At 43.9% G+C, this 24,780-nt stretch overlaps 1 protein-coding gene across 1 annotated transcript in view; it reads right to left on the bottom strand.

Annotated features, from left to right (window-relative positions):
- ANKRD28 (ankyrin repeat domain 28) overlaps window positions 1–24,780 on the bottom strand; it is a gene marked incomplete in the record, with an annotated part of 2,819,689 nt that overhangs the window by 500,395 nt on the left and 2,294,514 nt on the right. The window contains 1 exon segment of the mRNA XM_044066773.1: window positions 17,110–17,311. Within this exon segment, the coding sequence (XP_043922708.1) occupies window positions 17,110–17,311 (202 nt within the window).

A 24,780-nucleotide genomic window follows, 5' to 3' on the forward strand; every position in this document is an offset into this window, starting at 1 on the left:
CAATCACCGGAGCTACGCATTTTGTGAATACCCTTGGGGCAGCAGAGAAGCGAATGGACAATGTAGAGAACTGAAAATGCTGGGGCAGCAGAGAAGCGAATGGACAATGTAGAGAACTGAAAATGAGTGGAAGAAACAGAGAAACGTAAAAACTTCCAGAAGACAGCATCAACAGGAATATGAAGGTAATCACTCTTCAGATCCAAGGACATCAGAAAAGCCAGGGGCAGCAACAGAGGAAACAGGGATTGAAGAGAAAGCATCCAAAAGGAAGGAACCCTGAGAAAGGTGCTTAGCAAGGAGAGATCCAGAATAGGCCTCCAAGTGCCCTCTTTTCAAGGAATCAGGAACATTCTGGAATAGAATCTCTTTCTTATTTGGGAATGAGGGATAGGCTGAACAGTTCCCTGGTCCACCAGGGACCAAAGAACCTCTGAGAAAAGATAAGTTGCTCTCAAAGAGATTAAAGATCCCTGAAAAAGGGGGAAGAGACTTCCATACTATGAGGTAACCCTGACGGATGATGGACAGAACAGGTGATGAGCTGAAGAGAAGAGGGGAACTTGAACAAGGGTTGGGAGGGGGGCAAAATGTCAAGGAGATGCAGGCTTGTCAGATAAAGGAGGCTTCACAGAAGCCTGAGAAGACTTAGCAGGAGGAGCTCCCCTACCACCCTTCCTGCCTGCGAACAAAAGCAGACCTAGTTGGATAGTTCCTCTAGAACCTAGGGATGGGGGGGGGGGGCACAAAAATATGTTTAATGTCCTGCAAAGCTTTATCTTTTTCTGTGACAGACTTAAACATCAGCAGTCTCGAAGATATTTTTATGATCCAAAGGAGGATCCAGCAACTTAGCCTTAATGCCCTCAAGTAATGACGCCAGACAAAGTAAAGAATAACCCCTCATGACAGACCCAAAGGCAGCAGCTCTGGAAGAGGCATCAGCAGCATCATAAAGTACAGTTTTGTACCTACCATAAATGTAGATGTCCGATAGGTATGCATCTGCAGTCATCACATATGGGTTGTCCTGCCTCAGGCAGCCCTTCGGTCGGCTGGATTCCAAACTCTGGGTCTGGCCTCGGCTGATGTCGCACTTTCCCCGACATCAGAGCGCCTGGGGTATAAAAGCATCAGCCGACGCCATCTTCCTCAGTTTTTCTTGCCCCAGATGCCAGGTGCCCTCTAGGAAGGCTAAATTTGGATAAATGCAATAAAATTCCAAACATTTGCAAAAATATATATATATATATACATACATGTATATACAAACAAATACACCATAATAGATTCCCCCAGCTAGCTAAAAGAGGGGTAAGCACCCTAGGAATACCACAGAGGGGTAGGAGGGAGGGTAAACCTGACTGCAGATGCATACCTATCGGACATCTACATTTATGGTAGGTACAAAACTGTACTATGTCCTTCAAGGATGCATCTGCAGTCATCACATATGGGTAGAATACCATAGCCAAACTGGGGTTGGAGGTACTAAATGAAGGATGGTGTAGTTAAGATACCCTGCAGGACTGCCGTAGCAAACCCTGCTCTGGATCTGGTGTATAAAGGCAAATTGTAATGCTTGGCAAATGTATGCACGGAGCTCCATGTAGCAGCTTCTAAAATGTCCTTGGTAGCCACCCCTCTTAGGAAGGCTGTGGTGGTGGCTGTGGCTCTCGTGGAATGAGGTCTAATGTTAGCTGGCACAGTCTTTCCATGAAAGGAGTAACAAAAGCAGATGCAATTTCCTATCCATTTGGAAATTGTTTGTTTGAAATTGCTTTTCCTTGTACCCCAGCAGCATATGCTACAAACAACTGGTCAGTCTTTCTGTAACTTTTAGTTCTGTCCAAGTAGTAGCGCAGTTGTCTGTGTATGTCCAGGGTGTGCAGAAGTCTCTCCCCTTTATTTTGTGGCTGTGGGAAGAATGTAGCCAAGTGAATAGCTTGGTTCAAAGATACCCTGGATACCACCTTTGGCATGAATGTAGGATTGGTCCTCAAAGAAACTCTGTCCTGATGAAAGATAAGGAATGGCTGCACCGCCATTAAAGCTTGTAGCTCAGATACCCTTCTTGCTGAGGTTATGGCCAGAAGGAAGGCAGTTTTCCAAGACAAAAACTGTACATCTGCCGATGCTGCTGGTTCGAAGGGAGGAAGTGTTAGTTTTTCCAACACGAAATTCAGGTCCCAAGTAGGTAGAGGTGGTTTTCCTTGGAGGATTAATGTTTTTGATTCCTCTTAGAAACTGTCTTAGCAGAAGGTGAGAGAAGACAGGTGGATTTAGATTGTATTTTGCTGAGATTGCTGAGGCATGTATCTTGATGGAAGAGTAAGACAGGCCACCGTGGGACAATTCTGCCAAATATTCCAGTATATATGCCATATTCATCACAGTCACATCTAGGCCCTTTGCTGTGTTCCAGGTGTGAAATCTTTTCCATTTTGCTGTGTATGCCTTCCTTGTGGAAGGTCGGCGAGCTTCCATAATAATATCCTTCACTCTCTGGGATAGGTTATCCTGAGGAGAAGTCATGGTATTCTCCAGGCAGTTAGCTGCAAGGTTTTCAGGTTGGAGTGTAGAGTCCTGAAATTGTGCTGCGTCAGTAGGAGTGGCCATAAGGGGAGAGGCCATGGTTTTGTCTGTGACAAGCTCTTTAACAGTGGGTACCAGTGCTGTCTTGGCCAGTTTGGGGCTATCAGGATTACTCTGGGCTGCTCTGTCCTGATCTTCAGTAGGACCTTGGTCATTAGTGGAAGAGGTGGGAAAGCATACACTGCTAGAGCTTTCCAGCTGAGAGAGCGTCCACTTTCCATGCTTGTGGGTGGTATGTCCTTGAGCAGAATTTCTTCAGTTGATGATTTAGGGGGGAAGCGAACAGGTCTATTTCCGGCCTTCCCCATGATTGTGTGATTTGTAAGAAGATGTCTGGGTGCAGCATCCATTCGTGTGCATCCATGGTAGTTCTGCTTAAGCTGTCTGCCAGTGTATTGTCTTTCCCTGGCACGAATTGGGACTGTAGCTGTATGTTGAGTTTCAATGCCAGTTCCCATAGGTTCATTGTCAGTCTGCAAAGAGGGTAGGAATGGGTGCCTCCTTGCTTGTTTATGTACCACATAACTGTGGTGTTGTCTGTCCTTATGAGCAGGTGGCCTGGCTGAAGGAAAGGTTTGAAGGCCTCGATTGCATGTATCACTGCCAGCAATTCTTTTTGGTTTATATGCATGTGCAGCTCTCTTTGTGACCATAGCCCTTGTATACATCTGTCCTCCATGTGCGCTCCCCAGCCTTGGTCTGAAGCGTCCGTGGTGATGGTTTGGTTGGCTCTTGGCTTGCTGAAGGGCAGCCCGCTGTTCAACTGGCAGGCTTGAGCCCACCACTGGAATTCCTTTTGAAGGCAAGGAATGAGTGGGATCAGAGCTTCTAAGCTGTGACTGTGCTGAGTCCATAAACTTCTTAGGTACCATTGTAATTTCCTCATATGAAGCCTTGCTTGTGGAATCAGAAGAATGCAAGATGCCATGTAACCCAGGGCCTGCAGGATTTTCCTTGCAGTCATCTGAGTTTGTCTTGTGAGATTCTGAAAGTAAACTGGTAGCTGTACTTGTTTTTCTTCTGTGAGAAAAGCCATCTGGGTGGTTGTGTCTAGATCCGCACCCAGAAAAGCTATTCTTTGGGATGGAACCAGTCTTGATTTGTGGATGTTGACTGTATGTCCCAAGGCCTGTAACAGGTGAATGGCATAGTCCAAGTCCTTTAACAAAGTTTGCTTGCTGTCCGCTTGTATTAGGCAGTCGTCCAGATAAGGGTAGATTTGAATCCCTTGAAGTCTGCAGTGTGCAATTACTGATGCCAGGCATTTCGTGAATACTCTGGGCGCAGTAGATAAGCTAAAGGGCAATGCTGAGAATTGATAATGCTCTGACCCTGCAAGAAATCTGAGGTGTCTTCTGCAGCTTTGTCGTATAGGGACATGCAGGTATGCCTCCTTGAGGTCTAGAGTCACCAGCCAAGACCCCTTGCCCAGCATGGGAAGGAGTTGCTGTAGAGTCAGCATTTTGAATTTTGGCACAATGAGGTACGTGTCCAGTGCGGACAAGTCGAGAATAGGCCTCCATTGATTTTCTTTTCTTGGAACAAGGAATAATCTTGAGTAAAATCCCTGGCCTTGTTCTGAAAGAGGTACCTTTTCTATGGCTTTCATTTGCATTAAGTTGGTAATTTGCTTCAAAGCCTCTGCCCTCTGATTTGGTGGCAGGTTTGGCATGCCTTTTCTTTTTGGCAAAGAGTGGAAATGGAACCTGTATCCTTTGTCTATTATTTGTAGTGTCCATGTGTCCCCTGTAATGCTGTGCCAATTTTTTGAGAATAAAGAAAGTTTTCCCCAAAGGTGCTTTTAATTGAGCCCTGGTGTGAGTCAAAATAAAGTCATTGAGTCTGTCCTGGTGTAGCAGTTGTAGTTCCTGCACTACCTCTCTGGTTGGGAGGCTGCCACTGACGGCCTCTGTAGGAGCCTCTAACTTGCCCTCTACCTCTGGCACATCTATTCCTGCCTCTTTGAGATCTGTCTGAGTCCGGAAAGGACCAATTCTTAGTAGGCCAATTTCTGCTGAATCTCGGTGGTTGGACTTGCAGAAAGTCTTTAAATGTTTGCACAGATTTTGCCTTTTCTTCAAATTTCTTTAAAACCTCTTCAGCCGTGGAACCAAATAATTTTTGCTTTTCCATAGGAGCATCCAAAAGCTTAGCTTTAACATGGTCTGGCAGAGATTGTTCCTTCAGCCAGGCATGCCTATGTATAACTGCACCTGTCATAGCTGATCTACATGAAGCTTCCAATGCATCATAACCACACTGCAAGAAATGGTTACTAACCTGCTGAGAGTTATGCACCAGATCCTGAAGGGATTTACGATCAAGGGGTTCAGAAGAGGACAGTTTCTTATGCAATTCATCTAGTAAATACTCTTGATACTGTATCATATGGAATTGACAGTTTAATGCCCTCATGGAAAGAGTTGCAGAAGTATACACTTTCTTACCCCATCTCTCTAATGCTCTGGACTCCCTTTCAGAGGGTAGAGGATTTTTAGCAGTGGCAGCTGCAACCCCTTTAGGGCCCTGGGAAATAGTTTCTGGGTCCGCAGAGTGGGCCTTGTACAGGTGAAAATGTGAGTCCGGGACCCTGTAGTACTTATCAGGTTTGGCAGGAGCCGGAGGGAGAGAGTCAGGGGCAGTACAAGCATCTGAGTAAACATCATCAATTACATTCAAAACAGGAGGTATAGCTAAGGGCCTGTGCTGAGGTAAAAGTAAAATGGTCCTTAATCTCTTTCTGGAATCAAAGAATTCCTGACCCTGCCATTGAAAGTGTTCTCTCATAGTGTGTAATGTTTCTCCAAATGAAAACTCTTCAGGAGGGGAGGCCGAGGGAATTGATTCTTCAGCATCAGAATCCTCGTAGGCCGAATAAGCCTCCTCCTGGTGGTCTGACAGAGCAGAGCCATCCATGGACTCATCTGAGGACTGTGGATCAGAGGGCTCAACCCTGGGCCTTTTGTCTGGAGGTGGTTGAGAGCCCCTGTCCGGATGAGGTTGGGAGCCTCTAATTAATGAAATCAGATCCTCTGCTAGGGTAAGAATCTGAAAGCTAGAAGAAGGTCTCTGAGAGGTAACTCTGGGAGGCAAAGCCTTAGAAAGTTTAGCAGCCTTAGCCCTAGAGAAAGCCTTAATGGACATGGAAGCAGGGGGTCTTGGCTGCACCACGTGCAGGAGTAGACTTATCTAAAGTAATGGTGTTGGAAGGTTCCTGGACACCGGTATCAGTAGGTAATTCAATGATCGACTCGGCCGGGGCCTCCAGGGCCGAGGTAGTCGGTTGTGTGGTTTCGGTAGTAGGAAGTACCAAGGACTCTGTTTCAGCCGAGATCAAGACACTCGCGGTAGGCCTGACCGAGGTTTCAGCCAAAACCGCGGCCCGCGTGTGTCGGTCCTTGTCCTTCCGTTTTTTGACTAAATGCGAAGTCGGAGTCTCCAATGGCATTTTATAAGCAAAACTATCCCCAAAAAACTCCTCTGCAAACTCCGACCGACGTCTAAGAGTTCGTCGGTTGAAGGAAGCACAGGCTGAACAGGCCGAGACGTCGTGGTCTGGGCCTAGGCAGGGGAGGCAGTAAGAGTGGAAATCTTTATGAGGTATTTGTTTCCCACAGGTTAAACAATTATTAACTTTATCTGACATCGGCTGAGGCAAGAAAGAGTCCCCAATGGGGTACTTAGCTTTTTCGAAGTCTTCGGTAGCTGAATCACAGGAGCTGACCGACTGGCACTTGCGAACTGCTTCTGCTTCGGGCACCACGCGGCAAGAAAGACTGAGGAAGATGGCGTCGGCTGATGCTTTTATACCCCAGGCGCTCTGATGTTGGGGAAAGTGCGACATCAGCCAAGGCCAGACCCAGACTTTGGAATCCGGCCGACTGAAGGGCTGCCTGAGGCAGGACAACCCATATGTGATGACTGCAGATGCATCTTTGAAGGACATCTGCACTAGACAAACTGGTGGATCACCTTAGAGGTAGAACCAAAAACAGAGAGAGCCGAGGACTTTATCGGAATCAGGGTGTCCAGAAAACCTGCCAAGCCTGAGTAATCAAGGCCAGCGCATATCTGTTCATGCAAGTCCAATAATTAATGGCCCTAAAGGCCAAGGTGACCTTCTTTCCAATTCTCTCCAAGGCTCTGCTATCCTTTTACAAAGGCAGGAGTTTGGTATAGGGCAAAAGCTTAAAAGGCTTGCATGAGGAAAGTGATACGATAGCAGGCTCAGCAGAAGGACACAAATAGGAAATCCTCAGGAACCTTACAGAACCTATCAGGTTTCGCAGGGGCTGAGAATCGAGAGTCTTACAGGTGGCTATAAAGGTGTCCAACAAAGCAGCCAACACAGGAGGTACTGCAGAAGGTCTACCAGTGTCCTCCTAAAGCAACTCATAATACCTCTTCTGGATATCATATACCAGAGAAGAAGCCCACTTAAAGTATACCAGCATTTTGGCTACTGTGTCCGCAAAAGACAATTCCTCCAAAAGAGACTTTGGGCTAATCAAGTCCTCTTCATCAGAGCCATAAGCCAAGGGAGAAGGCATCTTGGAAGAAGAAGACAAAGACCCCCTCATCAGACTCCAAAGCCTCATCTAAGGAATCAGGTTCCCTTGGCTTTTTAGAAGCTGAAGTCCAAGGTGAAGTAGGCACAGAAACCCCTTGGGGAGGCTTCAGGGACACTAAGGTAATAAACAGGCCCTGAGTAAACTTCTGCCATTCCTTTTGACAGTCCCTACGATGTACAGAAGAATGTAGAGTCTTCTGTTTTTTCTTGGTCGCGAAGTCAGCCCTAACAAACACCAGATGTTCTGACACTTGACAAGATTCAATAGGAGTACCTGGAACCTCTTTCCTTAGCAAAATCTGTGGAGTGCCTCTAGGACCCTCTGACATTACCAACCATGGTTCTCCCTTGATGTCTGGAACAGATGCCTGCAAAGCCTCAGAGGACTTGCGAAGGAAGGATCTATGCCGACTTCCAACAGGGTTGCCAAAGTGGAATTCAAAATAGACACTGGATGGCCTACAGAGCAATAACCCACTTTTAGATAAAATACCAGTGGAGGCTGGACAGTCAAAGAATCCAGCCAAGATTTTGTGGCCTTCTCCTTGTCTTAACGGTAGAACCTCAGAGTTAACAGATTTTGCTGCTGGTTCTCGAGATAGATGGCCAGGGGAAAACAACTGGCTTCTAAGAGTCTTAGACACAAATGCCTTAAAGATACTATAAGACGTACGGTCATGTGAAACACCCAAACCAAAGACATTGTCCATGACAATCCTTATGGAGAATCTGCTTCCCACACTAACATTTTCTCTTCTTGAATGACATGAACTCCAGGTAACCAAAAGAAAAAAAAGACCCCAGTGGGGCACTTACCTAACAGCTAGGTATAAACACAGCAAAAAGCATTCAGACTGACAATCGATGATGGCATTTGGATCGGCTGCAAAGAAGTTCTGGGTAACTAGGTCTGTACATCACCTTTATGCTTTATGTCCTGTGTGGGGAGCATACGTGTGATGTATGGCGCATACAAGATCTAAAGGCTTTTGTACATTGGCCGGATGTTGGGCTGTCCTTGGCAGGTGATCCCTAAGGTGAAGAATACTGCAACAGTGATATAGAAGGACATCATCATCATACCATTTTACTTGGGGATTTTAATTACGCCTCAATAATCTGTGAAAACTTTAGTGCTGGTTCACCATACTGACAAGAATTCACCAGCATCCTAATTTACCATGGTTTTAATCAGTTAGTACATGAGAAAACTCACTGTAACAATCTGTTGGGATCTAGTCTTCTCAAATGCTGAAAATGTAGTAAATAATATATTAATAGGGCCATCTTTAGGCAGTTCAGATCACAATTTCACCACATTTAAGATGAAATAGAACTTTCATTCACACTAAGAAAAAGTACAGTTATGAAAAAATAAATTATAATAAAATTAAGAAATATCTAGAAACTGTGCAAGGAAAAATGTTACTGATAATTCTTGAAGGAAAATAGAAGTTATGTTCTTACCATAACGTTCCATGTTAGTTGTCTTCTTCTCGCCTTCTTCTTGCTGGATGGGTTCGGAGCCGACCTCGGCTCTGACTCGGCCACTCTAAAAGCTCGAGAGTTGGTTCCACCGGCTCGAGGCTCCCCTTATATCCCACAATGCTAGGCGAGAGTTACCTCAGATCTCGTTTGTAAGCTAACCCCAGCTTATAACAGTAACAATATAACTGTAAACAGAGTCCACCTCTAACAACAGGAAGAAAGAAGGGTGACCTACATCCTGAACCAGGAAATATGCACAACAGCATACGTCTAAGAAAGAGGTGGTAGAAAGAGAGGTCACAATCACAACTCCTCTAGGTCTGTCCAGGCCAGGGGGAAGGAGGGTGGGGCCTTAAGAAGAAGCGAGAAGAAGACAACTAACATGGAGCGTTATGGTAAGAACATAACTTCTATATGTTAAGTTGTCTATCTCGCCTTCATTCTTGCTGGATGGGACCGCGTCCCTAGCACCTTGTCCCGGGTGGCCTAACGGAACAGACTCCTGAGAACAGTGGAACCAAAGTTAGCTCTATGCCTAGAAGCTAAATCCAACTTATAATGAGAAATGAAAGTATGAGGAGTAGCCCAAGTAGCCGCTGCACAAATGGTGTCAATAGGCAGTCTGTCTTGGAAGGCTAAAGAAGTAGCCAAAGCTCTGGTGGAATGGGCCTTAGGTTTATTAGGCAGCTTTTGGTGTCTAATTTCGTATACAAGGGAAATCAAAGATGTTAGCCATCTGGATAATGATACCTTTGAAACTGAAAGTCCCTTTCTGCTTTCCGCATAGGAGACAAACAGCTGATCAGATTTTCTGAATTGTTTTGTTCTCTCCAAGTAGTACCTCAATTGACGGTGAACATCCAGGCAGTGTAACTTTTGTTCAGACCTATTGGAGTATTCTGGAAAAAAGACAGGTAAATCAATGCTTTGATTTAGATTTGACGTCGAGACCACCTTAGGCAAAAAGGACGGGTTAGTTCGTAAGGATACTCTGTCCTTATGAAACAAAAGATAAGGAGGATGACAGCTGAGTGCTTGAAGCTCTGAAACTCTTCTAGCTGATGTAATAGCTACCAGAAAAGAGTTTTCCATGATAATAATTTTAAAGAACAGGAGACTGCAGGTTCGAAGGGGAAGAATCAAAGAAGCAAGAACTAAATTTAGGTCCCAAGGAGAAGGAGGATTTCTTATAGGAGGTCTGAGAAGAAAAACTCCTTTCAAAAAGGCTTTGCAAAGCTTGTGGGACATTAAGGCAGATTCAGAAATACCCACATGAAAGTTAGAAATAGCTGCCAATTGAACTTTAAGTGTAGAGGAGATGAACCTGCATGGAAGAGTTCAGCTAGAAAATCAAGGACTAATTGGATGGAAGCAGTGAAAGGATCTATGTCCTTTCCTTGAGCCCAATATGTGAAGCGTTTCCACTTACTCAAATAAATCTTCCAGTGGAAGATTTATGGGAAGCTATCAAAATATCTCTAACAGAGTGAGATAATTGAGGAAGCCTGGCTAAGGTTGGAACTGGAGGAACCAAGCAGTGAGGTTCAGAGAGGGAGGGGCGATGAAACTGACCCGACTGATGGATCAAAAGATCTGGAACTAGGTCCAGATTCCACGGTCGCTCAAAAGAAATCGATGTAGAAAGGGGAACCACACTTGTCGAGGCCAGTAAGGAGCAATGAGGATCAATGAGGCCTTCTGAGCGATAGCTTTCTGTATCACTTGAGAGATTAGTGGGAAGGGAGGAAATGCATACAGAAGCCCCGGGGCCAAACTTGGACTAGAGCGTCTCTGCTGGGTTGGCCTGGTAAAGGGAATAGAGTGAAATATTCTCTGCACTTGCTGTTTTGGGGAGTAGCAAAAGATCGCAGCAAGGCTGACCCCACTTGAGGAAAATTTCTCTCACAACAGAGTCTTTCAGAGACCACTCGTGAGGCATGAGGATAGCTCTGCTCAACTTGTCCGCATTTGATTGGACTTCCCGGGGATGTGCGTTGCTATCAGAAACCGCTGAGAAGAAATCGCCCATTGCCACAGTCTGAGTGCTTCTCGACACAGGGGGTATGACCTGGTTCCGCCTTGTTTGTTGATGTACCACACTACAGACATATTGTCTGTCTGGATTGCAATCGTTCCCAAGGGAAGAGAGTCTTGAAGGGCTTGCAACGCTAAAAGCACTGCTCTCATCTCCAGAACATTTATGTGCAAGTGGCATTCGTTTGGTTGCCATGTGCCCTGGACCGTCCTGCCCTGATAATGCCCCCACCCGATCAGGGAGGCATCCGTTGTCAGAGTAGCAACTGGAGGGTGGAACAAAGGGTCTTCCCAACAAGAGCTGAGGGAAGACATCCACCACATAAGATGATTCTTGCACGCCTTGCGTGATCATAATGGTGTGAGACATTGGAAGTTGCTGGTATGACCATTGAGTAAATAGCATCCATTGAAGGATCCATGTGGAATCTGGCTAATGGAAGCAGAGGTATGGCTGCTGCCATAATTCCCAACACTTTCAGAACTAACCTGGCTTTGATTCTGTTGTTGTTGAAAAGGAGTGATACCAGTTTGTGAATGTCTGTTATTCTCTGATGTGTTAGTCTCGCAGACATGTTTACTGTATCTAGTTTATTGTCGATGTAGGTAATAGTTCCACAAGGCGACAAAACAGACTTTTCGCAATTTATTGAAATACCCAGCTTTTGACAAATGCGAAAAGTGTAATCCCTGGCCATCAGAAGGAGATGCTTGGTGGGAGCTGTGAGGAGCCAGTCGTCCAAATATGGAAACACCTGGAATCCTTGTCGTCTCAGGTGAGAAGCTACCACTGCCATGCATTTGGTAAACACCGGGGCAGTGGTGAGACCAAAGGGCAGGGCCCTGAACTGAAAATGACTGGTTCCCAGCCTGAAGCGGAGGAATCTTCTGGAGCGTCTGTTCATTTTTATGTGATAGTACGCATCCTAAAGGTCTATAGAGCACATCCAGTTTCCTTTGCCCAAAAGGGGAAGGATGGATTGCAGCGTGACCATCCGAAATCTTGTTTTCTTGACTGATCTGTTCAAGATGCTGAGATCCAAAATTGGTCTCCAGTCCCCTGTTTTCTTTGGAACTAAAAAGAACCTTGAGTAGATTCCGGATCCTTGCTGGTCTGCTGGAACTGGCTGAATTGCTCTTTTGCAAGCAGTTTTGAAATCTCCAAAACCGCTAGATCCCTTTGAGCGGGTGGAACATCTGGAAGGGATTTTTTGACTGATTTGGAATGAAGAAAGGGGATAGAATAGCCTTCGAATGATGGACTGTACCCATTTGTCTTGAGTCAGGGATAGCCAGGCTTCTGGGTACAGTGACAATCTTCCCCGACTGCCTCCGAAGATGGGCAGTCGGGCAACACCTCAGGGATGCTGAAAGGGCTCGTCAGGAAGGCTTCCCGATTGCCCTGGTTCTGGACCCCCTGCCCCTAGGCGGCGTCTACCATTGTTATTCCCACCTCTGCCTCTGGCGGGAAGCGACTCTGTGCATCAGGCGAAGTCCCTTGAGATTGTTTACGGAACCACATCTTTCCACCTTTCTGGCCTTTGGGGTAAGGCCTAGAAGGAGTAGAAAACGGACTCCGGCGGCAGAAAGGGTCTTGCCATCAGTTTCGCACCTAGTCAAGGTTTCTTTCACTTGAGGACCAAAGAGGATGATCCATCAAACGGGAGTTAGTGAAAGGCGTCTTGAAGGGGTCCGCAAAATTGCATAGCCGCATCCAGGCATGCCTACGTAAGGCCACACCTGTCCCTGCGGCTCTGCTCGCTCCATCAGCCGCGTAAGAAAGAGGCATGGAGGAGTTGGTTATGGAGTTAAGGGTAGCCAGCTGCGTGTTCATTTTATCTTGGAAACCCGCAGCTGTAGGGTCCTTAACATTTCACTCGCTTCCTTGATCAAGTCCCTTTGAAGGCGAGTAAAATGGCACAGGTAGTTCAGCGAGCATGGTAAATGTCACTGGAGAACATCCGCTTCCGCACCTGTCCATGGACCTAGATTCCTTGTTAGGTGGATGGACAGGAACTGAAGGATCAGCTAGCTCCTTCTTAGTGGCAGCAGCTACCACCATAGCATCCACAGAAACTCCTTTTGTTAAGAACTGTTTGTCTGCTGGTGCCGTTATGAACTTGGAGGGTCTCCTGGGAGTGGGGTCCACTGAATCAGGAGCCGTCCACGCCTTCTTAGCAACCACCTGCATGAGGGGTCAAGGGGGACACCCAGGAGGTGGAAGGGCCGAGAGCCAAACGCCTCAAGATACACAGATTCATCCTCCGAAGGGTTGAGGGCTGGCCAATTTCCCTCTGTTTCAGGATCTCCAGAATGTCTGCAAATGAGACATCTTCAGAAGGGGCAGGGGAACCCTCAGAATCATCCAAATCTGTGTCTGGCGTGATGGACTCAGGTGAGTCAATGTGTTTCCTCTTACACTTCCTCTTCCGAGGGGCTCCTCTGCCAAATCAGGAGAGGCCTCGGAAGAGGATGAAATCCCACAGGGGTTCCTGAGGAGCTGGCTCTCTGCGGTCCGGGATGAGGGAGTGAGTCGACTTAACCTGAGGCACTGTAGAGGGAGGGGGCGGAGCCGACTGTGGAGTAGAGCCAGGCTCTAACACACTCCGCATGACCTCGAAGGCACCCCTGTCAGGCAGAGCCAGAGGTCCCCGCTCCGAGGAAGCTAAGAACCCCCTCGGCACCGACAGTGATGGCTCCGAGGCGATGTCGGAGCCGAACTCACTAGCGCCGAAGCACCGAGAGGGAGAGGGGTCGGACAAGGGTCCGATGCCACTCACCCCTCGAGCCGACGAGGGAAGTCGGCGCCGAGATTCTTCCAAGGAAGAAATCGGAGTCACGGCAGCCGAAGACAATTGTATCGGCTCCGCTATCACAGTCTCGGTTCCGGCGACCGGCTCCGAGCTCAAGAGAGTCGAAGGAGGAATATATTGATGGACGGGGCAGGCATCGACTGATGAGTCGGGCTCTGAAGCATCTGGGCCAGTGCCTCGGACTTAAGAAGTCGACTCACTACCCTCTGAAGGTCATGATCCGACAGCCTCGATGACCTAGAGGAGTGAGATCTCTGGCTCGTTCAGACAGCAGGGGAGATCCTGGAGCCGAATGAGCGGAGCCAAGAGATGGTGACCTGGACCTCTTCCTGGTTGTCGGCTCCGAAGGTCTGGTCGGAGCCGACACGGAACTCTAATACCTCGGCTCGGCGGAGCCGAGGAACCACAGAAACTGTGGACTGAGACTCATCGGCTCCAGCGGAGCCGATGTAGGCAGAGGTTTAGAAACCTTAGGTCTCGGCTCAGTTGTCGGAGCCGAAGACCTAGATGCCTTAGAGGGCTTCCCAGTAGAAACAGAAAGGGAATCCTCTGGCTTGAGTAAGCCCCTTAAGATCAATTTATTTTTTCTTTCCTGCAGGACCCTGGGGCTGAAGCCATGGCACACAGCACAGGAGTCCTGCAGGTGCAAAGGTCCCAGACAGTAGACACAAGAAGTGTGAGCGTCTGTCAGAGACATTTTCTGACAGCACGCATCACACTTCTTGAATCCGGAGACCTTTGCTTCCTTAGACATTTTTTTAAAAGGTGTAATCAAACACACACACAAACACACTAATTACACCCTGTCAAGTTTAAATTAAAATAAACCACTAACTAGGTTTTTAAATAAAAAATAATACACACACTCCCTAGGGAAGAAAAGGCCAATAGGCCCAAGGGAAGAACCTAAAGTTCTTGAGGGAAAAAGCAGGAATTTTTAGAAGGGGATAAAAATTTCTCTAAACTAAGGGAAATAAGTAAAGATATTAAAAACTAAGGGGTTTAAATAGACTAAATTACACAAGAAAAAGTCACTTACCAAGAACCGGTAGAAAACCAACCTCGATAGCTGTAGCGGCAAACGAGATCTGAGGTAACTCTCGCCTAGCATTGTGGGATATAAGGGGAGCCTCGAGCCGGTGGAACCAACTCTCGAGCTTTTAGAGTGGCCGAGGTCGGCTCCGAACCCATCCAGCAAGAATGAAGGCGAGATAGACAACTTAACATCAATGGTTATAACACTAGGAAGTATACTAATGGATGCTATGGAATCACCTGTTGAAGAACATTATAATAATTACAATAAAAAAGTTCCAGTATGGTAGAGAAGAACACTTATAAAAGTATCTAGTAAGAAGAAAGGATATTTCTCCCCATATGAGAAATATTCCAGTCTAATAAATTTAACCTAGAAGTAAATTAGGAATTTCAATTAACAATAAAACATGACAAAATAGGAAGGCATACATCAACTCTTATAAAAAAAAAATCTTCTGATCTTTTCACTTCTTTTATAACCAAGGCTCAGATGTTAAACAACCTATGAGACATTGCCAATGAATTTAAAAGATACTTTACCAGCACTTCTAAATCATGTTCTACAAACAGAAATATTGCACTGACTAATTAATGGTGAAAAATGTGTTTTTTAGTATTGAAAATCTTTATCAACATGGTTTTGTGAAAGGTAGATCTACACTTACCAATTTGACCAGATTTTATGACAAAATTACACTTGCAACTAGTATGGGATTAACTTGTGATATTGTGTATTTAAATTTAGCCAGGGCTTTTGACGCCGTCTTTTGAATCCATATAAAGATCCCTAATAAGTGCCAAATATAATCCTTAAATACTAAACTGGATAATGTCCTGCCTTATTGGCAAAATACAATCAGCGACCATTCACTGATGCATTTCAAATGCATTAGAAATACATTCTGGTGTTTCACGTGGCTGTTTTGGGTCCATCTTTATTCAGTTTGGTCTTTCCATAAATCATATTTGGTTAGTAAATATGCTGATGACTGCAAGATAGGTTTTATATTTGTCAGCAGGGTCCTCAGATTATGAATTAGAATTTAGTACAGAAAAAATATAAGATTATGTACTTTGCTAAAGCAAAATTAAAAGAAACACTGCATTTGCATGATACTGTATTAGGATAAGTGTCTAACAAAGGATTTGGGAGTAATTGTTACAAATACTTTTCATTTCAAATTGATGTAATCATTAATAAAGTTATGCAACAAGCAGGAATGTTATTAAAAAAATAAAACAAGAGATGGTCCCACCCAGTGGAATCTTTAGAAAACTTACATAAGACTAATTTTAGAACAGAACAGCTTCTTCTGTGTTTATACATCAGTTAAACATTTAAAGTACACAAGAAATTAACCAAAATAATATTATCCCAGAGTAACTTAAGTTTTGAAGATAGATTTTGCCAATTAAATCTGTATACCCTGCATTCCTCCCTGTTTTTGGTGCAAACTTGATTTGAGTTCTTTTTAAACTTAACTATTGCTAAGATGTGCAACTGACATTTTAAGACTTTTGTTAAATTTACAAATTAATACTACTATCAAAATCTATCAGTATAGTAATATAAAGTTTTAGGTAAATTTTAACAAGTCTAACTTGGGAAAATCATTTATTACGTGATACATTCCTATTTATTGGAAAAATTGCCCTCATATATTTGTAGCTCTGAAAAGCAGGCCAAAGGAAAAAAAAAAGACATGGCACTGCTAAACAGTTTACTAACCCAGTAATGTACCCGAGTCATCTTGAGAACATTTATAATTATGATCCCTGCCACATTATACATATAGAAGCATGAATGTTAAGACAAAGTATTTTGGTGTGATGATCATTACATATGTTCAAGAAGTAATTTCAAACATTAAACAGTTTATCCCACAAAGTATAGGATTGCATACAGCATTCATTGCAAACAATGATTGAAAGTACAACTGAAAACTGAAACCAGAAACACAAAATGCAACAAAAGCAGGAGATGCAAAGCAAAGATTATTTTCCATTTCACATTCTTTTCTTCATTCAGTTGCACATCTTAGCAATCGTTAAGTTTAAAAAGAACTCAAATCAAGTTTAACACTAGTCTGTCACTTAATGCCTACCATAGCCTAAACTCTACAGTCTCTGTTTCTAATAAGAATTTTTACCTTTTATCAGACTGATGGCTTCATGGAATGGCCCATCCTTGTAGTACCTTTGCTGTTACTCACCTTTCATAATCCCAGCACTAGATCCCAAGTTTTAAAACTAGTACGCATGCATGAAACCATCTTTATTGAGGGTAGGCATCTTTCTTCACTAAAACAGGTTTGCCTGACTAGATGATGCCTGCCACCACTGTGCCCATTCTGGTTTGCAGGGACTTGAAAAATATAACAATGCAGACTATTTTTGATTGTGGCTTTTCAATTCTACTGTTTAAACCAAACTACCAATAGAAAATCCAAGACTAGGCTTTATGGAGTTCTCCTTCCTTCTGGAGGGCTTAAAAGTTTGATTATTCTAGATGCAGCACAGAGAAATCATGTATGTTATCTACTGCTGTTAAGTTTTAAGGGAAAGTCACACCTGCTGCGTGGATGGGGGTTCTCTTTAGAACATAGTCCTTCACCAGGATAGATGCTCCCTGATTGATTAGAACATCAACACATTCTACATGCCCTTTAAAAGCTGCAAGGTCTAAAGGGGTTCGCCCCTTAGAGTCTCGTACTTCAAGATTCAGGAGGGACTGTACTAATACTTCCAGAGCTTGATGATGACCATGGTAAGCCTAAAAAATAGACAAAAAAAAAAAACAATGACAAGGCATATTTAACCAGAAGTTTCATAAAAACAGAATGACTGTTTAAACTATCCCACACAAATGTTCACATTTTAACAGCCAACTTACATACATGGCAAAAAAAATGCACTGCAAGGTGTATATGCCAACTTTTGTATATATTAAATAGTGACATGCACAGGATAGCTGCATAAATGCTTAACAGTAATCCAAGTTACTTGACATAACAGAAAATCCTCAAATTCATGTTACCCTAAGGTTCTAAGCTGGTAGGCAAGAAAATCATTCAGGCAGAATCTTCTTCTTTGCTTTCTGATGTCAGTCATTTTTTATTTTAATTTTTATTTCGATTTGTTAACCAGAGTGAAGTGTTGATCTATTTGCACCATTTTCAGGACCTACAGATACATAACATATTACTGCAGAGAAGTGCTACTACTTGGGTAAAGGAGGAAACGTAATAACAATTGCATAGATAGAAAATAGTGAAGCATGTAAGTGGTGCCACTGAAACTGCAAAATGCAACTGAGCAGTAACAATAATAATGTGAAGATGGAGGTAATGAAAGTGTTAAGGGAGTACAAACCAAACAAACAGATTAGGGTATCCAAGATGGAGAAGTTATGCTATGTGTCCGCATTAAAGTGCAAGTACGTTTGCATTCTCCCCATTTTTTATATCAAAAAACAAGAGTAAAGTTTGCACTAACCTTGCAGTCTTCTCAAGCAAATGCTACGTTGGCCCCAGCTAAAGAAAATGGCTGGAAGAGGGGAACATTTGCAATTGCTTGCTCTTTACTGATATATTAATTATTTAAACTGCGTTATATTATGATGAGAGATCTTTTAACAAGTTAGTATGCATGGACAAGAGTCCCAGTAAGGAAACAAAAATACTTGGGAGTAATGACCAACAGCTGAGCAACACATAACCAATGTAACAACATGCAGACACAAGGCGGTGTAGGTGAGGATGCAATGTTAATTCCTGGGAAAGAATGACTTTCAAAAAAACACTGTCAAAAGAAACAGTCCATGGAAACATTTTCCTGTCTGTTAGGCAGGGTTAATGGACATATTATTATTTAGCAGCTAATACACACACATTACTTAACAAACACAAAGCTAAGGAAGGTTTGAGAAGCAGCCTGTTCTTCTCAGGCATTCCAAAGATGAAGTGTTATGATAGGCACAAGATTCAACACAGTAATGCCTTGCAGTATTACCATCCTACCGCCAAGCCCTCGCACTAAGTGGCTGAGGTATAGATTTTATGGACCAAAGCAACTTAAGCAAAAAGATGAAGCTGCAGTTCCTGCAGTGGAATAAGATCAAAGCCTTCCTTCAATATCAAAATGTAAAACAGTGAATCAAATATACAGGCATAAAGTGGACAATCACTACCTTATCAGTCTTATTTTTTGAAAAAGAGACAAAAAGCAGTAAGAGCAGACAATGTGACACAGCCCTCCTTACACACAGAGTGTTATCAGTTGTACCTGGAAAGCATGCTGGTACACTAATGTCCTGTTCAAGGTGAACTCAGAGGCCATCTTAGGCAGGAAATACTAAACATGTGCTTACCATATCAGCTAATCAAACAGAAGACCGCCTGCAATGTGTAGCTACTAGAATTTTCTCATTACCTCATGCTCAACAAGTTTTTGAAATCTTTTCAACTTCTGTACTAAGGGAGCAGGTGTGCCACCAGCAGACACATTGTATGCCATCAGCACAATAGAAGAGAAAACTGCACACAGTGCCTGCGTTCCCCAATTGTACTTCCATGTAAGGGATACAGTGCTAAAGATAAAAAAGCACACAAGCATATAAAATGGCATATCTTCCTGACTTATAACTTACTTCCCACGCCACAAAGTCCTCCTAAGCCTACAAATGGCAATGCCTATCCTCAGCAATCTTCAAAGCACTCACCAAAAGCAACACCAAACACCACACATATGCCTACACCCAGTGGAGCCCTAACAGCAAAGCCCATAAGGCAAGCAAATACATTACCCGGGACTCACGGCATACAGGACCCCACTGTATGAAACACAGATGCCCCACTCAACAGAATTAACAAAGAAAAGATAACAATTAGTTGCTTATCTTGAGCTAGGATCTGCCATGTTGCATACGCTACACCCCAAGTACCAGTATGACATTATCACAGTCCATGTGGGTGTTAATGATCTGAGACACACTTCCTTGGACTATATGAAGACAGACATTTTTGATATCTCTGAATGCGTGTCTCAGACAGGTATTTGTCTTGCATTGGGCAGCATTCTACCTTCACCAAGGATGATGCTACAGTACAAACATATTACTGACTTCAATAACCGGTTTAGTTTCTGGTGTTTTTCATGAGGGATTCAATATCTGTCAGCATGGGAGGACATGGTTAACAAACGATGTTGCTTTAAAAAGGACAGACTGCACCTGTCTCCTGCAGGCTTCCGAATATTGGCTAAAACTTTATCCAGCTCCTTAGTGTCTTTTCTAGGCAATGTCAAACTGACAAACCTACCGACATAGCAAAAAACCCAAACTAAATCTAAAGGTGTTACTTCTCATTGCTAGGAGTATAAAGAAATTCCACACCCTACAAGCTCTCCTTACTCTGGAGAATATAAAAATCTGTGCCATTACCAAGACATGGCTTAAATCCACAGAAAGTACTCCAGCAGTACAAAGATTCAGAGCATTCCACATATTTAGACCACCAGCTGCACAGACAGGGACAAAAGTTGGAGGAGTCTCAATCCATATTTGCACCAAGCTTAAACCTACATTGGTTAAACAGGACGATACCCTGGAAATTATTCAAATGCAAATCACCATAGGCAAATTCCCATACCATATCCTAGCAAGCTACAGGTCACCCTCTATGTCCCTAGAATCCCATAGCTCATACCTAGACCTAATGGAGACACTCACCATTAAATCAAATACCTAATTAATGGGAGATTTAAACTACCCCTCTATAAACTGGCAAGCATACACTGCCTTATACTCACAGGCACAATGATTCCTGGACTTTAACACAAATATAACAAAAAAACTCCAAAGCAAATATCCCTGACCAGATAGTGTGCACTCCCACCAGAGGTTCAAACATATTGAACCTGGTGCTCACCAGTACGAGAGACTTCTGTCCCCAGCAAACTCTCTAACAGTTCAGATCTATTCCAAAGCAAACTATATCCCATTAAGCGATGGTTTGTCAAAATTCAGTGCCCATCCAAACCCCGAGTTCACAGCAACCTGTGTGGAATTGTTCACAGAGACCCTGTACAACTATGTAAATAGCTATATATAGGATGCAGTACCTACTGGAAGTAAGCCCAAAACAAACCACACTAGTGGAATCCTGACCTCAAAAGGGTATATAACAATAGGAAAAAAGTCATGGCAAAAATCAGGAAGAGTAACTTCATAATGATAGGAGAGCACTAATTAAACTGAACAGGAAACTAAAAGGACTAAGTCCAACAAGGCCAATTACAAGGTGAAGATAGCTTCACAGGCTAAAGACAACCACAAGGCCTTATACAGCATTGCCCATCATCTCAAAGGCAACACACTTTAGTGTGCCAAACTGGTGGTCAATGGTGCCACCTTCACTGGGCAGAGTGACATAGCAAATTTGCTGGCTGACAAATTTGGCTTAACACCCCCCCCCCATTGCACCCCATGAAATACCTAACAGCATAATCCCCCAACTATTAACAAGGAGCAGGTCCAGATGGAGCTCTCTAAGGCCAAAAACACAGCCTCAATGGGCATCGACAATATCCCGGGATGTTGTCTAAATAACTTGAAAAATGACCTATCAGGACCATTTGAATCACTTTTCAACTACAGCCTCAAAAAGCACAGTTTTGTACCTACCATAAATGTAGATGTCCGATAGACATGCAACTGCAGTCATAACATGTGGGATGTCCTGCCTCAGGCAGCCCTCGGTCGGCCGGATTCCAAAGTCTGGGTCCGACGGCTGATGTCGCATTTCTCTCCGACGTCAGAGCGGCTGGAGTACATTTCAGTGTTTCTTGCCCCAGATGCCAGGTGCCCTCCAAGGAAGGCTGTAATCAAACAGGATTCCAAACAAATGAGCAATAAAACAAATACACCATAACAGATATCCCCAGCTAAGAGTAAGGGGATAGGTGGACCCTAGAGGGGTATGGAGGGACATTTACATTTATGGTAGGTACAAAACTGTACTATGTCCTTCAAGAATGCAACATGTAGAATACCATAGCTTAGCTGGGGAGGAGGTATGCTCTAGGAAATGGCAATCAAACCCTGCAGGACTGCCGAAGCAAAGCCTGCTCTGGATCTGGAATATAGGGAGATTGTAGTGTTTGGAGAATGTATGCGGAGCTCCATGTAGCAGCTTCTAGAATGTCCTTTGTAGGCACCCCTCTTAAAAATGCTGTAGAGGTGGCTGTAGCTCTGGTGGAATGTGGTCTGACATAGGCTGGAACAGTCTTCCCATGAAAGGAATAACAGAATCTGATGCAATGTCCAATCCATTTAGAAATAGTCTGTTTAGAAATTGCTTTCCTTGGACTGCAACTGGCCTTGGTTCTGTCCAGGTAGTATCAAGTTGTCTATGAAAGTCTTCCCCTTATTCTCAGGAGAATGGCTTGATTTAGAGAAACCCTAGATACCACCTTTGGCATAAAGTAGGGTTGGTCCTTAATGAAACCCTGTCTCTGTGGAAAATAATAAAGGGTGGTATTGCCATTAGGGCCTGTAGCTCTGAAACCCTTCTTGCTGAGGTAATTGCCAACAGGAAAGCTGTTTTCCATGAGAGAAATTGCAAGTCAACTGAAGCTGCTGGCTCAAAAGGAGGTAGAGTCAGTTTTTCTAAGACAAAATTGAGGTCCCAGGCTGGCACTGGGCCTTTCTTTAATGTTCTTGATTCCCCTGAGGAATTGTCTTAGTAAGTGAGAGAAAAGGAGGATCAGTGTTGTATCTAGCTGAAATAGCAGATGCATGTATCTTTATTGAAGAATATGAGTGGCCGCTCTGTAACATATCTGTCAAATATTCCAAGATAAGTGGGATGTTCAGTAATGATGCATCATGTCCTTGCTGGTATTCCAATTGCTGAATCTTTTCCACTTTGCTAAGTAAACCTTTCTGGTGGATGGTCTTGAGCCTCTGAACTTCGAAGTTATTTATGGGATCTCCCAGGCTGTTAGCTGCAGTGTCTGAAGGTTTGAATGCAGTGTTTTGAAATTGTGTTGAGTCAAAGTAGAGGCCACTGAGGAGGGCCCACCTCCTGGTGTGACATATGCTCCGTAGTAGTGGGTACCAGTGTTGTCTTGGCTTTGATCTTTAATAATACTGAAGTCATCAGTGGCAGAGGTGGGAATGCATAGATTGCTAGGAGTTCCAGTTGAATGAAAGGGCATCTATTTTCCAAGCCTTTGGATGGTATGTCCTTGTGCAAAATTTTGTAGAAGATGATTGAGGTGGCAAATAGGTCCACTTCTGGCTTGCCCCATGGTGAGTGTGGATCTGTGAAATTCCTGCTTAGGCTGTCCGCCAACATGTTTCCTGGAACAAACTGCGATTGTAACTGGATGTTCAGACTCAGTGATTTCTCCCAAAGCTGCATTGTCAGTCTGCAAGGGTAAGAGTGGGTGTCCCCTGCTTGTTTATGTACCACATCACAGTGGTGTTGTCTGTCCGTATCATTAAATGGCCTTGCTGGAGTTGGTGTTGAAAAGCCTCGATAGCATGCATTAAGCATTTCCTTTTGGTTTATATGCAGATGTGTTTCCTTTGGAGACCATTGTCCTTGTATACACCTGCCTTCCATGTATCCAAGGTCTGAGGCGTCTGTAGTCATGGTCTGTGTTATCTGTGGTTTTTGATGACATACCTGTGTTTTCCTGGCTCAAGGAATTCCTTCTGTAGGCATGGAATGAGTGGTATGATCGTGTTGCTGTGTTGAGACCAAATGCTTTTAGGTACCATTGAAGCGTTCTCATGTGTAGTTTTGCTAATGGAACCAGTAGAATGCAGGATGCCATGTAACCCAGGGCCTGTAGGCCTTGCAGTCATCTGGGTGAGTTTTGCTAAACCTTTGAAGTATTGAGTTAACTTCTCTTGCTTGTCTTCTGTCAGGTAAGCCATCTGAGAGGCTGTGTCTAGTCCTAAGAAGATTAGGATGGCTGCAGTCTTGACTTTTGGAAGTTGACTGTGTATCCCAGAGCTTGAAGTAATCGTATGACATAATCCAGGTTTTTGTCAATATCAATTTTGTTTGCATACCCTGGAGCCTGCAATGAGCACTTACTGAAGCCAGGCATTTTGTAAATACTCTCCACATGGCAATGTAATGCTCTAGCCCTGCAAGAAATCTGAGGTATCTTCTGCAGCTGTGTCTGATAGGGACATGCAGGTATGCTCCTTGAGGTCCAGAGTAATCAGCCGACTCCTTGCCCTGGAAGGAGTTGCTGTAGAGTCAGCATTTTGAACTTTGGTACTATGAGAAAGGTGTTTAATGCGGACAAGTCCAGTATTGATCTCCATTGAGATTCTTTTCTTGGAACAAGGAACAGTCTTGAATAAACCCCTGTTCTTGTTCTTGTTGTGTTGCTTTCATTAGTCAGCAGAGTGATTTGCTTGATAGCCTCTGCCCTTTGATGTTGTGGTAGATTTGGCATGCCTTTGTTTTCTTAAGGTATGAAACCTGTACCGTCTATAATGTCCAAAATCCATTTGTCCTTTGTCAGTCTGTGCCAGTTTTCTGCAAACAGAGATAATTTCCATAGGGGCTTCTAGTTGTTCCCTGGTGTAGTAGAGAGTCATTGAGTTTGTGGTTGTTGGGCAGGTGAACCTTTGGTTTCCTGGCCATTGTTCCCTGTAAGGGCCTCTGTATTGGCCTCTTCCTCGTCTGTTCTTACCCTTTGAAACTTTTCTGGATTAGGAAAGGACCAGTTTTAAGGCCAATTCCTACTGAATCTGGGGGTTGAACGGAAATCTTTCACAGTCTGAACTGATTTTGCTTTTCTTGATGGTCTTTAACACATCCTTAGCATTTGCACCAAAAAAAGGTTCTTTTCTTTTGATCTGGTAGAGGTTGATCTTTTAACCAAGCATGATCACTGCCCCTGTCATAGCTGCCCTACATGTGCATCATATCCACACTGCAGGAAGTGATTGCTTACTTGCTGCCTGCAAAGTCTTCCTGTCTAAAGGATCAGGAGAAGCTAATGTTTTTGTAAATCTTCTAAGAGATAATCCTGATATTGGAACATATGAAAAAGGCAATTTAAAGCTCTCATAGATAAGGTAGTGGATGTGTAAACCTTTTACCCCATCTCTAATGACCTTGCTTCCCTGTTGGAGGGCAAAGGATTTTTTCAGGTGTGAAACTCCTTTAGCCCCTGTGAAATAGTTCCAAATCAGCAGTATGGCCCTGAATATGA

The sequence above is a fragment of the Protopterus annectens genome, chromosome 3.part1 (genome assembly GCF_019279795.1).
Source record: "Protopterus annectens isolate FY-2018-M chromosome 3.part1, PAN1.0, whole genome shotgun sequence".
Classification (NCBI taxonomy): Eukaryota; Metazoa; Chordata; order Ceratodontiformes; family Protopteridae; genus Protopterus; species Protopterus annectens.